At 40.1% G+C, this 15,311-nt stretch overlaps 2 protein-coding genes across 2 annotated transcripts; both read right to left on the bottom strand.

The window, feature by feature from the left end:
* Positions 1 to 271: 271 nt before the first annotated feature.
* Positions 272 to 7,974, bottom strand: hsh2d (hematopoietic SH2 domain containing). The gene is made up of 6 exons (XM_037116055.1): positions 7,928 to 7,974; positions 4,998 to 5,174; positions 3,417 to 3,506; positions 3,147 to 3,312; positions 2,668 to 2,916; positions 272 to 1,691 (listed from the first exon to the last, which is right to left on the bottom strand). The coding sequence occupies exons 2-6, from the start codon at positions 5,120 to 5,122 to the stop codon at positions 1,221 to 1,223; spliced, it is 1,101 nt and encodes a 366-aa protein (XP_036971950.1). The 5' UTR covers positions 5,123 to 5,174; positions 7,928 to 7,974; the 3' UTR covers positions 272 to 1,220.
* A 909-nt stretch (positions 7,975 to 8,883) lies between these two features.
* On the bottom strand, positions 8,884 to 15,256 carry LOC119029253 (ras-related protein Rab-8A). Its single transcript, XM_037115964.1, has 8 exons — positions 15,032 to 15,256; positions 14,453 to 14,513; positions 13,459 to 13,519; positions 12,926 to 13,003; positions 12,656 to 12,745; positions 12,480 to 12,545; positions 12,039 to 12,089; positions 8,884 to 11,930 (listed from the first exon to the last, which is right to left on the bottom strand). The coding sequence occupies exons 1-8, from the start codon at positions 15,153 to 15,155 to the stop codon at positions 11,841 to 11,843; spliced, it is 621 nt and encodes a 206-aa protein (XP_036971859.1). The 5' UTR covers positions 15,156 to 15,256; the 3' UTR covers positions 8,884 to 11,840.
* Between the last annotated feature and the right edge of the window lie 55 nt (positions 15,257 to 15,311).

The raw sequence follows: 15,311 nt of genomic DNA, 5'->3' as shown, positions 1-15,311 counted from the left end.
AACCTCACAGAAGCATCGCATGAAAAGATCAGAGTGAGAAGTGACACACGGGAAGAGGAATGGAAGGATGGACAGGAGGAACTGCATACAGCAGAAACAGAAACTATGTAAATGCCCTGTATGGGTAGGTAAAGTGGTGGTTTGTCGCAGTCAAATTTACATACATCTCTTGTTTTAAGCTGCAGACGGACAGGCGTTAGAGTAACATTTGTCTTGTCCCGTGACACAAAGAACTGCAGAACAGCGTTAAAGGAAACCAATACAGACGGAACCTTTTCCAAATGTGATTTATTAGCTCAGTCGTCTGACAAAATCAGACGCTTTGTAAAGAGATATCATAGTCGTAGACATAAGTGTTAAACATTGAGTACAAAGTACAAATGAAATGATGTTTTGGGGAAATAGCTACTTCTGTGTCCAGAAACTATAGAGAGGTGGATTTTACTCACCTGTATGTTTTACCAGTGAAACGAGTTTGACTGGTATCTTCATCCTGCCTGCTTCCCCTGCCATATCGCTGATAGAGATCAGCATCTGACGTTACAGAACAATATGTCTCCTGTATTCACAGCAGCTAAAATTAACCATGATTTACATATGCTACACAAACCTTCCTCCAACTGCCTTTTCACACTTTAAACTTAACCAGAGCAGCATACTGTATAAAACATATTTTAAACAACATTTAAAAGCTGAGCCAGAGAAGACTTTTATTGTGCCTGTTGAACAGACACAATAAAATACATAGAGCATAAAGCATGTCCTCATCACTGGCAATAATTACAGTCACACGAGGACAGCAGTTTGGTACAATTTTATAGGCAGCTGAGTTCTAAACAAAACAATTCAAGCATCTGCAGCTTTCAATCCCTTATATAAAAGGAAAGGGAGACATACAGTAGTTTGCACACTAACCAGTATATTAAAGAAAAAAGTTTTGGGCCTGTTTAATGCCTGTTTGCATGTCTAGTTATCTTTAGATTTACCAGTTGACCAGTTTAGGACTGAAACTGACTATTATTAAGCTTGTAAGGTTTCATTTACAACGCGTGGACTATCGTTCTGTTTCCTTTGGATGCTGCTATTGTCCTGCATCTCCACCTACTCTGGTTCAGATGCACACTGTCCACCATCTTAACAACCATTAACTTTATTTTTTTCCAGTCATTCCTCAAGCAACCGATTGATCCATCTGTATGTACTAAGGGAGCAGTTGTATATCAGAAGCCTGGAGCAAAAGGTGGAGGCGGAAGGTACTCCTGAGGTAACTCTTCATCACTCAGACTCACATCGGTGAAAGGGCTGGAAAATGCTGAACCACTGGAGATTACCTCGTCTGTGATCTCCTGGTATTCACTCTCAGTGTTTCCACTCCTGCCAGTCGCCTTCAAATCGATCTCCGTGTACATACGCTCCTGCGACATGCATCTCTTTTTATGGAATTTCTTCTTGAGGTTCTTCAGGTTGGTGACGACTGACAGCTTTGATTCCTGGTTCTTTACAGACTGTGTGTTGGCGCCAGGTGGGTGTTCAGTGGCTGTGAGTGTGGTGGGACTTTCAGGTGCAGAGACTGATCCGATACAAGCCTGGTTCTGTTTCAGTGGAGGACCGGCAGGCCGAGCAGGGACTTCAGGAGGCTGGTCAGATGGAGGCTGGTCGGCTTTATATTTGGTTCTGTTCATCAGTACGGGCTGGAGATGATAAACATGAAGAAACATCACAGAAATTTGTTAAAGAATAAAAGGACCATATAAATGTGAAGAATTGCTGAAAAATGTAACTTGAACTACACATTTTATGTTTATCTCTATAATGACGAAACAAGCAACACTCAGGGGAAAACATGTTTCAGTTTAGCAAATTTCATCAGATTTGATTGACAGCCCCCACAACTGTTATCACTTTTTTGGGGGGTGACTATGAGAATACGTTTACACACGTTAATACTAAAAATCATCATCCATTTTTTCATACTGTCCAGTTGCTGCGGAACTTTATTCCCTCTCTGTTTGAAACACTCTGTTTTAGCTCCTGTCTCTTTAAGGCCCCCCCCCTTGAACACCCAGTCTCCTCTGATTGGTCAGCTCACACACGCCTGATGAAGCATCGCTTACAACAACAGAACTGGAGTGCTAAACCATTTCTTATGTGGCAAATACCTGCTAGGCATAAATTAAGCACATGTGACATGGTGATGAAGTCACAGAATTAAAGGTGGGACTACTGACGAGGTATTTCAGGAGCAGTGTTTTCTGTGGGAGAGAGGAGCTTCTGTTTTAAATGTCAAGACCTTTTACTTGTATATATACTATATATGTATATATACTTGTAAAAGTATATATTCAATGCACTGAAGGTAAGAAGCAAAACAAGTCTTGTTTAAAAATGGCTACAGTTTGATTTGTTAGGATTTGTCAACTTCAGAACATTTGAAAAAAAAAATTATAACAGAAAGACAGAAATCTCCCAAGTGAAACAATTAAAAACACACTGGTCATAATCTGGCAGAAAAGTGTGTGTTCATATAGGAGCCTATCACAAGCATCTTCTTCCAATAAAAACTGCTGTAATGTCTTGAGAGTAACATCATTAACAGAATCAACAACAATCAGTTAACAGTTTTAGCACCTGAAAATATCTAAAGCAGTCTACCAAGATCAACATTACCGTGGCTGACAAAGATGAGGTGACATGTGGATATCCTTCTTCCAAACTAGGGTAGAGTCTGTTTGGGGTCAGGACCGCAGAGTGCCTCAGGTTGTTCGGTCGATAAGGAAGGGCAGGTGGGATGTCTTCTGGCGACACTGGCTGACTCACGCTGGGAAGCAGGACTTGGTCTGGTGGCAGACTTGCTTTAGGGTTCAGATGTCTTTGGGGAAACAGTAGTTCCGCATAGTCGGTCTTATCATTCGAGGTCTTTGCGTGGGATCAGACAAAGTGAGAGGAACACAGGAACAATTTGTGACTGTTCTCTGTTTGCATGGTGCACAAGCAGCAAACAAGTAAGCAAATATTGTGGTTTTGGATTGTAGCGGTGACTCGACTTCCGTTCTGACTGCATGCACCGTACATGCCTAAAAGCACAACGTGTGAACCTGAAGAGTTAGTTTGCATGCAGGTAAGACAATAAAAAAACATTTCTTCACCTGTCCACAAGCGACGGTCAGCACCTCAGTGTAAGGCGCGATCGGAGTCCTTCGATGAAAGTCCACCAGGTCCTGCAGGAACCGGTGGCGCCTGTTCTCCCCTACTATATTGTACTGGCCGTCCTCTAATGCATCAATCATGAAATGTCTGCAGCGGTCGCCAGCGCTGAGAACATATGAGAACATATCAAGAAGTATGAACAGGGATGGACTTTGAACTGAGTGTGTAAACTGTGAATTAAGCTCTTTTTTAATCCTGAAAACACTCACCGGTATGAGAGGGTGTAGCCAATCCGGCTCTCACTGACCCTGATGAGGAAGTAGCCAGGAGGTTTGGACATCAGCAGATCCTCTGACGTCCTGCACAAATAATTAACATACAGTACACAGTATTAACACAGACAAAAAAAAAAAAAAAAGGCTTTCACATATACACTTTAACCTGTTAATGATCTGGTAATTTCAGCTTTACTTGTGTGAAGTGGAGCTCCAACCAGCTGGCAGTGAGAGTGAGCGTGGGAATTTGTTGCCAAGATTTACAGGAAACAGCTCAGCTTTCATCAAATTACAAAATCCTCACATCAAGCGTGATAAATACCGTGTGTTGCAGCCCTTTTTAGAAAAGTAAACTGAGTCACACACACCTTAACAGTCCACATAAAGTGTCATGCATTGTAAGTTGTGTCACTGGGTGTGGAGGAAGCATACATTCAAAGAAATCTGAAAGTATCACAGCAAAGTCCACCAGGTCAAGAGGCTACTTCACAGACATGTTTGTGGTCATTATTGTGTATCACTGGCAAACACGTATAATCAATGTTTACTGTGTAGATAAGAGATTAAAAGTAAACTTTACAATAAAAACATACATACATACATACAAACAGAATGAAACAAAAAAGATGAGAAGGCATCACAATAAATAATAATTGGATAAAAATCATTAAAAGGTGTAAAAGAGAACATAATAATAAGAAGAGTATAATACTTTGAGTCACTGTTTTGATGACTTGACAAGCAATAAATGACTTGAGCCTCGACTTGCACTATGTTACATTTTCATTCTTTAGTTCTTTTTTCAGTTCTGGCAGTGAGTATTTCACTTTCTAAAGTTGATGAGGAGGGAATATCTTTGATTGATAAGCTTTGATGAAATGATTTGTATTTTGTTTGATAACATCTACTTCACTAAATGTCAGTAACCATGACACCAATTCAATTCATTGCCCTAAATTGGTTAATAAGAGCGGACATGGCGATCTGACTTAGGACTTCACTTGGCTCGAGTCACACGGCGGCTAAAAGTAGAGGAAGAGGATGATGTCTCGGCACAGATGTAGTGTTTGGACGTCATGCTATCACTTAAATAAGAACATATTGAGGAAAGAATGTGATCCTATTGTTTACCTGGTTGCCAACAACTTCCTGAAAAGTGTATATTACTTCCTGAAAATGTGACATTTTCATTCAGATCAATCAATTTCCCCTTGTTGAGACTCTGTTTAGGCTTTTTTTCCTGTATGTTTTACTCATTAGTATTCTGACTGTATTTCATGTCTTCAGTTTGCTATTGGGAGCCATTTTGCTGTAACAAGTATCTGTATAAATACAGCTTTACATTTTCACATAACTTTTTTTAACCTGTCATTAATATTATACATAAAGCAGAGTCAAGAACATGCATCCAAACATAAATGACTCTTCCGGAGCAGTTAAAACAATCATTGCATGCTGGGACACAACGCTGACATCTTCACTGCGAACAAATTTACAAAACATGGCTCTCCACATTCCTCCCCGTCTGCCACCTCTGCTGCAGATGACAGACAGTGATAGACCTTTTGAACTTACTTCCTGGAGATGATGCCATGAAACCATTCTGGTACCACGCCATTCCTGATCACAGACTGGAGCTGGGACTCAGTGAACCAGACAAATGAAGCGCGCTGTCCATGTAACGACTGGCTCCACTCCATCACCCTGGGAAACAGCTCATTTAATCCTCTGTTGTGTCCGCTGGGAAACTCACTGAGCAGAAGGACATGCAGGTATGTCATTCACGGCTCACTGAATTGATATAACAGATGCTTGTACAGACAGATATATGTGCCGTCAATAAACAAATTTGTGGATAACTAGAAGATTATACATTGAAATGCCGGTGACTTAATACCTCAGAACAAAACTTTGTCCGTTTTCATGTTCATTGTGCCTCTTTTAACCACACATTTTCTTCACCGCATGATTGTCAGGTAAAGTTAATGCCCTGGTGTGTCGAGAACAATTCCTCAGTGCAAAGGTTAAAGAGGAACCTTATAATAAATCAATTATAGACAGTCTACAATACAAATGTGGCCTAGACAGGATATCATACTATTATCACTATTTACATGGCATGTGGCAATACATTTAATTTCTAGTTTAATTACTCAAATGATTAAAAGCAACACTGACACACTCATAGTGCCTCTGGGAGATAGACTAACTTTAGCATAGCTCACAGGTAAGGTTACTCACCTTGTTCAGCTCCGTAATGAAATGACACAGCAGAGATAGCTAACCTGCCTACACCCATGGGGGAGGAGACAAAACTCACGCTGTTGTCAGTAGCTGTTTAACAGCCACAGGCACATTTACAAAGAACTCTAAGGAGGAAATATGTGACAAAATATTTGTTGAACGCACTGCAGGAGTTTTTGAATCTAATGAAGCTTGAAGCCTTCTGGCCCTCCTCAAGATCCACGACCAAACAATCAGGGTTATTTTAGCCACCACATCTATATTGAACTCATTTAATGAGACATGTGTGAGGCTATCTCTGTGCTGCAGTAAGCATCACTGGACTCTTTACCGCACTGACTCAAGATTTGCCTGCTGATTCTTGGAACTTATTTCCGGGTTACATTTACGTTACGGAGCATCTGGACCCCTCGGGTCAACTTCCCAGGGTGTTCCCAGGATCAAGACCGAGCCAGGGGACGCAGATTTTAGATTATATGCTCCCCACCTGTGGAACAAGCTTCCTGCATACCTTAATTACTGTGGATTTCACATAAGTGTTCATAACTTCTTTTATACACAGTATGTGACTTATTACTTGTTTGCTTTAGTTATTTTTACCTGTAACAATCCATTTAATGCATTTTTAGGGCAAGGTTATGTCACCCCCAGTACCCCCTGGGATTTACATCTATAAGGAGTGCATACAATACCATGGACATCTCTACAACTACTTGGATCTCACAGCCCTGCAACAACCATCTTGTGAAGTTTATTTTGCAGTTTTTGAGGGGGGTTCTTTCACTGAGGCTCTGCTAACACACACAGATGCAAACATTCACAACTGCCATCGCAGTCAGGTGAGGTTTTTCTACCTTGCCGGACAACTTGGTTCAGTGTTTAAGGGGTATCAAATCAATAATCCTGCAATCGATCGTCATCAGTAAGAAACATTTCTCTTTTCACATTTAATGTATGTTGCTGCCACATAAGTAATGTGTAGGTTTTTAAAGAAATGGTTTAATTAAATGGGCAAATGTGTGCATGTGCAAATGTTTCTCTGACTTCCATCTGCTGTTCCAGTCAGTGAGGAACCTCGCAGACAGGAACTATCTTGACAATAAACTTCTTGGTCTTTGGCATTATTGTTGTCGGAGACATATGAACTTTTTATTGCACTGAATCAATCGAAAGGGCACAGTGATGCCAGAGGGAAAGGAAAGAAACAATCTGGGAAGTTTGCCTCCCACACGATGATTGTGTAATTAAAGAAACACTGAAATAAACTTCCCTGATGGTGGGCGAAACACAAGAGATGCTGTTCTAAATGTTTCTGTGGGGCCCTTCCCCATTTTCACACAAGCCACCTACATACACACACACACACACACACACACACACACACACACACACACACACACACACACACACACACACACACACTCCAACTTTTCCAATCAGGTGGAAACTCTTCTCTACTCCAAAAATCAACATTTGTTCAAACTAGTGTATTGCCCATAGGAAGCATGTATTCCTATAGAAAAGTGGGAGGTTATGTAGTTTTTTTCATGGATGGCTAAATGAGGTTGTGTTTGAAGGTGGGATGTCAGGGATATAATTGGCTATTTTTGACTACCTTAAATTTTATTATATTTCACCTTAAAAACTATTTACCTTGCCTTGTTTGGTGTCATTATTTTCAGCACAACCTCACGCATGACTGTACAATTATTATTATTTTTTTTTCATTTTGACATACTATAATTTTTTACTGTGAAAACTACAGACATGTTCAACAAACCAATTGTATTAGATATAATGCAAATATAAATTGTTGTTTGCTAAATTTGTGCATCAGTGTTTGAAATTTACAAAGTTATATGTAACTATTTACATTTAAATGGAGGCAATGCCTCAGGCCCAGGGCTCCTCTGCTCTTTCCTGCCTGTTCCACATTCAGCAGTCTCTTCCTTGTTTTGACTCACAACACAAAATAACGACTACACTACAAACTAAACACACTAAACACCACATAACACTCTAACGATACACTCCAAACACGCTATATGTTACAAATCTCTCAACTCTCAAAACTTGCCATCTCAGTTGCTGTCTGTATCACCGCCGGCATCCCTCACACAACTTCTCCTGTTCATCAGCAACCAAACTTGCTGCTTGGACACTTTCATGACAAAAGCCGGTTTGTACCGCTTCTTCCTGCACCAGACACAAAGCAAACGTGACGGCAATGTTCGCGAAAAAGCGTGGCGGACATTATTTACCCTAAGTCCGGTTTTGGACCTGCCGGTGCGTCCGTCGACTCAGGAGGTGGGCCGTGTGGGGGTGGGCTAGCAGCTAGCTACACACAAATATCCACAGATTCCGGTTCCACTTTGTTGTCCTCGCGTATCCGGATCTCCTCAGACCCAAACAGACTCGGTCCAGACTCGTTTAGTCTCATTATTCCACAACAGTCAGCTTAGATGCACAGAACGAATCGAACCGCCGGCAAAATCCCGGTCCAGCTCGCACCGCTGCAGGTATAAATCCGCTCTTTCTTAAGGTATGTTGTCGAAGTGAGCTCTGCTGTGATTGGCTCCGGTGCACACCTGACTATGGTTGACAATGCTGCAGAATTGGTAAAGCCTTTATGAAGTAATTTATTAACAGTATCATTGTAGTCCAAACAAATGCGACGTTGCACACCCTTGAACCACACAGCAGCCGTGTGGAAACTCTAAGATTAGTCTGATCCTGATCTGCAGAGATATTTGAGGAACACACACATACACAGACAGACAGAGATTCCTTGCTTTTATAGAGAGATTCCACCTATTGAAGTGAACAATTCCAGCACCACCTTCTTCAAGTAAACCATGTGAGAATACCGAGTAGAACAGCAAAACCAAAAGTACAAGAGACAGCAGCGATGACCTCTCTGCCAGATCAGTAAGAAATATCTACAGTAGGTGGCGTAAACTTTTCATAATTCATAATTCTTTTTTTTTCTTTTTCCATTTTGCCATCTTCAAAAATATTCATTTATTTGGTGGTGAGTATGAATTCAATTGCTCAGTTTTGGTCCTCTATACATCACAGGTGGTTAAAAAAACATTTTTTCTTTCACTTGAAGATTTTCCAGTTGATCACAAATTCAAGTAAAAAACTACACAAACTACATACTGTTCTACAATCAACCACTGGACTCTCAAAAATAAAAAAGGCACAAAAACACATACTATACATTTCTTTAAGAATCTCATTTTTAATAAATCATCAAAAGTACACATATCTACAAAAGGCGTAGATCAATAAGATTTATGAAGTACAATCATCGTAGATCTTATTTACAATTGCTGAATTATTTAATTTAACCCCCATGAAATCACAATTAAAATCCAAATTTAGCTAGGGAATACTGAACATGTGTTCATGAAGAACTGGCAAATTTACAGTTGGTGAAAATGACAGATGACTCCAATCAAAAGAGCAACTGAGCTCATTTCAGACTAAATTAAGGCCAAACTCAAGTCTAAAAACCTGCATTTTTTTCATGAATTGACCAAATCTGTGAGCGCCAGTTAAACCAAAATTGTCTAACCACCAAGTCCAACAAAACAGTGATTTAAATCCACAGGTTAACATCTATGCAATTGCATATTCAATTCGATGACTCTTCAGCACCACTAGAAATGATCTGCTCTCACTGTGATACTTCAGAGGTGAGCTCAATCAGCTTTCAGTTAATTTCCTATTCTCATGTCTGAGCAAATGCAATTGAATTTGGAGTGACAGAAAATCAAACAACAAACAAGGATCCTTCGCACATTTCTAATCTCAAATGAAGCTCATCAAGTCACATGTGCAAAGCTATCTGAGGTTTTCTGCATAATTCAGGTGGCCATGAAACAAGACATCGGGGTATCTGGAGAGAGGAGATAGAGGGGAGGGAGTAAGTGGGAAACTAGATGCATGTGTGGTTCCCAAAACATCAAATGAAATAGAAAGTGAAATGAAATGAAAAAAATAAGGAAAAAAAAAAAGAATCCATTAAAGGGAATGATGGGTGTGGGAATGACAAGCATTTCTAAATCAGCAGCCTTCTGTATATTTTCATCATGTAACCAATAAGACGAGGTTTCAGTGCTCAGATGTTTCAGGAAGCCCAGATGGAAAACTTGTGCATTAATATTCTTTGCGCTCAGTTAAGACTTTAAACAAAACACAGTCAACAACTGTTAAGAACTCTTTTTTTTTTCTTTTTTACAGAAAGAACAAAGGAAAAGTGCATTATCGATACGAACATTTAAGGGCACTTTGTCATTTTGGTGCTATGTTTTTGTTTCACTCCATAAATACTGCTACAGCACAGCCCCGATCCAAGGCCCAGAAAACAGTTGCGTGCATGTTCCCCCATTTGGAACTGACAACATTGGAAGAAGTGTGAATGCATAAAACAATGATTTCCTCACTGCTGTGTGACTGTGTCGCCTCCAGGTGTTAGAGTTAAGGTATTGCTAGTGCACAAGGTGAAGCGCATCAAATAACCGTCTACGTCACACCAACCTCATCTTTCTCATCCATAGAAAGTGCAATACCTAAAATGATGAGGTGCGCAACGACAAAAATGAATCTGTGTGTGTGCCCTTAAAACACACATACTCTGTCAAGAACCCAGTCCTACTGAAGCCATGTGAATACTTAAAGGGGCAGTTTGCTCAAAAGTCAAAAATACACATTTTTTGTCTTACCTGTACCATTATTTATCTATCTATCTAGAATGCTTTGGTATGAGTGACCTAGTTTTGAAGATGTCAGCTGCACAGATGTCTGCCTCCTCTTGAATATAATGGCCTGGACTCAACTTGTGTTGTTTAAGGCACCTAAAAATAAATACATATATTTGAAATTATGAAACAGCTACTCAAAAATATCCCAAGACCTTGTTGTGAGCAGTTTCATGGAAGACCTATTTTCTCTCTGTATCACAGCAGAGAAGGAAGTACGTATCTACTCAAGGACAAGAGGCTGACTAACTTGGCCAGCCAATGTCACGGCTTAGCTGAAGCATTAACTTCTCTTCCATGAGTAGATGCTTGGACCTTGTGTGCAGTGATAGGAAAGGACTGTGGATTATCTTGAGAAACCGGATCATGAGCTCTGAAAAAGAGATGTTGTTCAGTTTTATCTTTTTCACTTTGAGCACTACAAGCTACAAGAGTGCCAGCTAGTTCCATTATATTTGAGAGATGTCAGACATCTCTACAGCTGATATTTACAAAACTCAACCACTCGCACCCAAACTGTGTAGATGGATAAATAGCAGTACAGGTCAGACGGAAAACACATATTTTGGATTTTGGGGTGAAGTGTTCCTTTGAGATAGACAAAACCTGGGCCTCACATACACATTACATTGCACATCAAAGAGTTTACAAGAGGAATGTTTCAGCTGAAGAAATCAACAAAAAAGACACTTGTAGAAAAGGTGTACAGAGAAAGTGTAAACCCAAATGTTGATATGAGTAAAATGTGCTGGCACAACTGTTTCATATGTGGAATCATAATCAGTGATATGTATTTACATGCTGCATTTACCTTTTGTGGATGTATAAAAGTCTAGGCCACCCAGTCAGTAAAAAACAAAAACAAAACAGTAATCAACTGGGATTATACTCTCATCACCATGGATAAATAGGTCACATTATTTAACTGATATAGTATATTCGAAATTAGGACGCCCATTGAACCAGTAACTGTAAATGTGGCCTGCTTTTAGTGACAGGGATGGTATAAATAAGACTTCACCTAGCTACACTGAAAGAAACCAGCTACTGACATTATTGTGAGTAGTAAACGTTTGATCGTTTCTAGAGGCAGTCTTTAAAAGTCAATAAAATCTAAGGAATCAAGTCGAAACTGTCAATCTACTGAGCAAGTATAAAAAAGAAAATCAGACTTAGCACGTAACAGAGGCCGCAGTGGTTAGATTCACAGGTGTCGAGGGAAGACCGGTAAAGCAATAAAGCGAAAAACATTTTGTTTTTCCAACTAGGTAAGCACAGAACAATCAGAGCGAGAAGGAGGAAGACGAGTGAGGGAGGATAAAAGAGAGATCAGCGTGTGCTCTGTCCAGTTCTGTCCAGTGGGGGACACAGTTAAGGCGATGGTGGATGCCGAAGCTCCTGTTTTTCCTCACAGAAGCGTGCAGCGGAAGAAACTGCTCTTCTTGGGCTGTTCTGTAATCTTTACTCCTTGACTGCTGCCCTGCGGGTTGTTGCCCTCCTGAAAAGACACACAGATAAGCAAACACATTTTAATATGACAGAAGACAGACACATGGACACTATATCCAACAGTTTCAACCAGTTACGTTTGCACTCTTCTTCTTACCAGCTTCTTGTCCATTTTTGCTTTGATGTCTCTGGCGAGGGTTAAGAAGGCCTGTGGACAAAAACAAGTAAAGCAGAACATGTCTTACAATGCTTGGATCAGTGATTTTGGAGAAGTTGATTTGGGTTTAATTTATCTCAGCAACCACAGAGCGGGTTTATTTACACTTTGATTTTAAACTTTGATTAAGCAAACAAGATACAACATGTCAGTTAATGAGCTTTAGTGGTGTAGGAAGCAGCTTTTTGTTTTCTTAGGTGAAAGCAAGGTTCCACCTAGTCATTAAGCTAAGTGAAGCCAAATGTCCTGTAGCCACAGGGTCATAACTTATTAATAGATATGAACGTGGTATCAATTCTTCTCATCCTACTCTTTGCAATAAAGTCAGTAAGTGGATGTCCAAAAATGAAAAAAATAATTGTAGAAAAAGTGTGAACTCACGTTCTCCACGTTGATGTTCGCCTTTGCACTGGTCTCCATGAATTTGATACCATACTCCAGCGCCAGCTGACAGCAGGAGACAAAGTCAGTGTTGGTAGTTTTGCATGACAACCCCAGGATAATCAATAGGTTCCTATGTTATTTTATCAAGTTGAAGTTATTGTCAAATTTATCACCTTCTCTCCTCTGTCTTTGGACACCTGTCGCTTGTCATTGACATCACATTTGTTCCCGAGGACCATCCTTTCCACATCTGCTGAAGCATGCTGTGGAAGGAAGTTTGGCATCATGAACACAAAGGAAATTAATCAGGACAAAGTGTATTCTGATTTGTGGAATAAAAACACAAAAAAATTAACACAAAATGAGTGGAAAATTATGTTTCTCCAAGCAAAGGGCCAAAACACACACAGCCAGACACATTCACTGATATGAAAATATTTTACCTCTTCTATATTCCGTATCCAGTTCTTGATGTTGTCGAAGGACTTCTCATTGGTAATGTCATACACTAACATGATGCCCTGGGGAGTTCAGAGTGAAAGATGTAAAAAAAAAAAAAAAGTAGCCAAACAACAAGGGAGTCATGTTTTTCTGATTCTCCATTGAGACTCCAACAGACGAAGTGTCAAATGTGATTTTCTAGTGTCCATGTCAATATTTGTTAGCAATGGATCACTAGATTTTACACCCTTAAGTAAAAGTATGAATACCAACAGGAATAAATTAGTTGTGCGAAATTATATGCAAATAAAGGCATCCAGTTAAACTTGAACCAAAGGAGAGGCTAACAGAAATACCACAACGACACAGTGAATGCACCTCTTGATTCCCAGGTGTGTACAACAACAATGCTGGGTGTGGTTTTAAAGATTTATGCTGCAGCAAACACACCTGAGATGACCACCACTTCATCCACTCAGATCCCAGGGCTGATCTATACTATTGCATGAGCTGTAAGGCCGTTGATGCAACTTACCATGGCTCCTCTGTAGTAGGCTGTTGTGATGGTCCTGAACCTCTCCTGTCCAGCTGTATCCCTACATAGAAAACACTTTTTATATACTTGCATTGTAGAACATTGTCAAAGTGATCTCTACAGGCCTCTTTGTCAGATTTTCATTGGAAATATTTGGTGACCTTCACACATTAAATTTCATTTAAAAGGGCTCTGTGGGGCTTCTATGTTGTTCTTAAAGCTGGTTGTTATAAATGTTAGCAGAGATCATTTCTAAACTAACATTAGCAACTGTTGCTCTCTGTTAGCAAAGTGAGAGAGGCACTGACATGAGGCACATAAGAACATGAACAAAGTCACATCCTTTGGACTATTCTAAGCCCAACCCGTCACAAAGGAATTAACAGTCCAGCAGCATTTAACAACTTTTCTCACTGTGAGTTGTTATAGTGCAAACTAGTCACATCCAAGCGCTGGGTTTGTTAAAAAATAGTTGAGAAGAAACTAAGGACAGGACTAGTGAGATGCTTCATGCAATTAAAAGGTTTTATGTTGTTTAATATGTTATTTATGCTGATCTTGGCTGGCAGAAGATATTCTGAATCTCAATGGGAATATTCCAGGTAAAATAATGGTTAAACTAAAAAATAATAAAAAATACATTTAACAGTTCATAGGGTATGTATTCCCTTATAAATGCCAAGGAAAACCATTTAGTTGGAAGTGTTGTCAAGGGAGGACAAAAGAGAGATATAGAGACTATAACATCAATGATTGAACAGAACCACTGGATGTCATACAACTCCACAGAAGAAAATGACCAGATGTAATCCAGATTTGTAGTTATTTGTCTGACCAAGTTTATATTCATTAGTATACATAACTGTCTTGTGTATTAGACCGCATAAGCTTGAGTGAGTTACCTAATAAACAGGAAACTGACTGTATTTGTCATCCCTCTCTGAATCTTCTGCCACATTAGTCAAACTGTGAAGTGAAAGCATGACTTCCTTACCATATCTGTAGCTTGATCTTCTTTCCATCTAATTCTATTGTTCTGATCTTGAAGTCAATACCTTAAGAAAACAAAAGTCACATAATTTACCAACTTTAAGGCACATCTATCATCTGACACCGGAACTGTATCTCAATCATAGCAACATTTATGTTTGATTTCGGGAGCACAGAGTAGTTGTCAAGCTCATCAATACTTTCTGTGATGTTGGCTACCAAAGTGCGAAGTGCAGATGAAAAATGACACAGCCACCTAGCTCACTGACAGCTCTGTAGCTTGTTAGCTCAGCTGATCACAGTTAGCTACTACATTACTACATTACAATACTGTTACAGCTTGGGCGTGGTGGCCAAACTGAAAGTGCAGACTCAGAGGGACTTTCTAGGTATAAAAACAAGTTAAAATATCAGTGTCGTTCCTGTAAAAGCCCCTCTAACGAGCCGGGTGAGCTGCTTCCTGACTAGCCACTACAAGATGAATGCTAGCCAGAAAAGTTAGCAGCAAATTAGCATGACGGGATGGGCTGTTCCTGTGCCACTTTTCGGCACAGACAACACCGATAATACGACTTTTACCCACCTATAGTGGAGATAAACGTTGAGTTGAAGGCGTCCTCCGAAAATCTGAATAGCACACAGGTCTTCCCGACGCCTGAATCGCCGATTAAAAGTAGTTTAAACAAGTAATCGTAAGTCTTCGCCATGTTATTAGTTAGCTTACTACTGCGGATATCCCGCCCGGTGCGCAGAAAGAGACGTCACCGCTCGTGAGCTTCGTCTTGGTCAAATCAACTGTCACTCTGCTCTGTCTTCGTGGCTCCGGAAGTCCGCTGTGACCCGGGAGGTGCGCTCGTTTTGAT

The sequence above is a fragment of the Acanthopagrus latus genome, chromosome 11 (assembly GCF_904848185.1).
Source record: "Acanthopagrus latus isolate v.2019 chromosome 11, fAcaLat1.1, whole genome shotgun sequence".
NCBI classification, from domain to species: Eukaryota; Metazoa; Chordata; class Actinopteri; order Spariformes; family Sparidae; genus Acanthopagrus; species Acanthopagrus latus.
Note: the sequence above shows the minus strand (reverse complement) of the source record. Positions and strands in the feature narration are given on the sequence as shown.

What these genes read in the sequence shown, in the direction of transcription:
- hsh2d (XM_037116055.1), bottom strand. Translation starts at nt 5,122, where the DNA reads ATGGAGTGGAGCCAGTCGTTACATGGACAGCGCGCTTCATTTGTCTGG. An exon ending in GGCTACACCCTCTCATACCG is followed by an intron (nt 3,313 to 3,416) that starts GTGAGTGTTTTC and finishes ATATGTTCTCAG; the next exon opens with CGCTGGCGACCGCTGCAGAC. An exon ending in CCTCATCTTTGTCAGCCACG is followed by an intron (nt 1,692 to 2,667) that starts GTAATGTTGATC and finishes TATCATCTCCAG; the next exon opens with CCCGTACTGATGAACAGAAC.
- LOC119029253 (XM_037115964.1), bottom strand. Translation starts at nt 15,155, where the DNA reads ATGGCGAAGACTTACGATTACTTGTTTAAACTACTTTTAATCGGCGAT. An exon ending in AAGATCAAGCTACAGATATG is followed by an intron (nt 13,520 to 14,452) that starts GTAAGGAAGTCA and finishes TTTTCTATGTAG; the next exon opens with GGATACAGCTGGACAGGAGA. An exon ending in CGAACATCAACGTGGAGAAC is followed by an intron (nt 12,090 to 12,479) that starts GTGAGTTCACAC and finishes TTTTGTCCACAG; the next exon opens with GCCTTCTTAACCCTCGCCAG.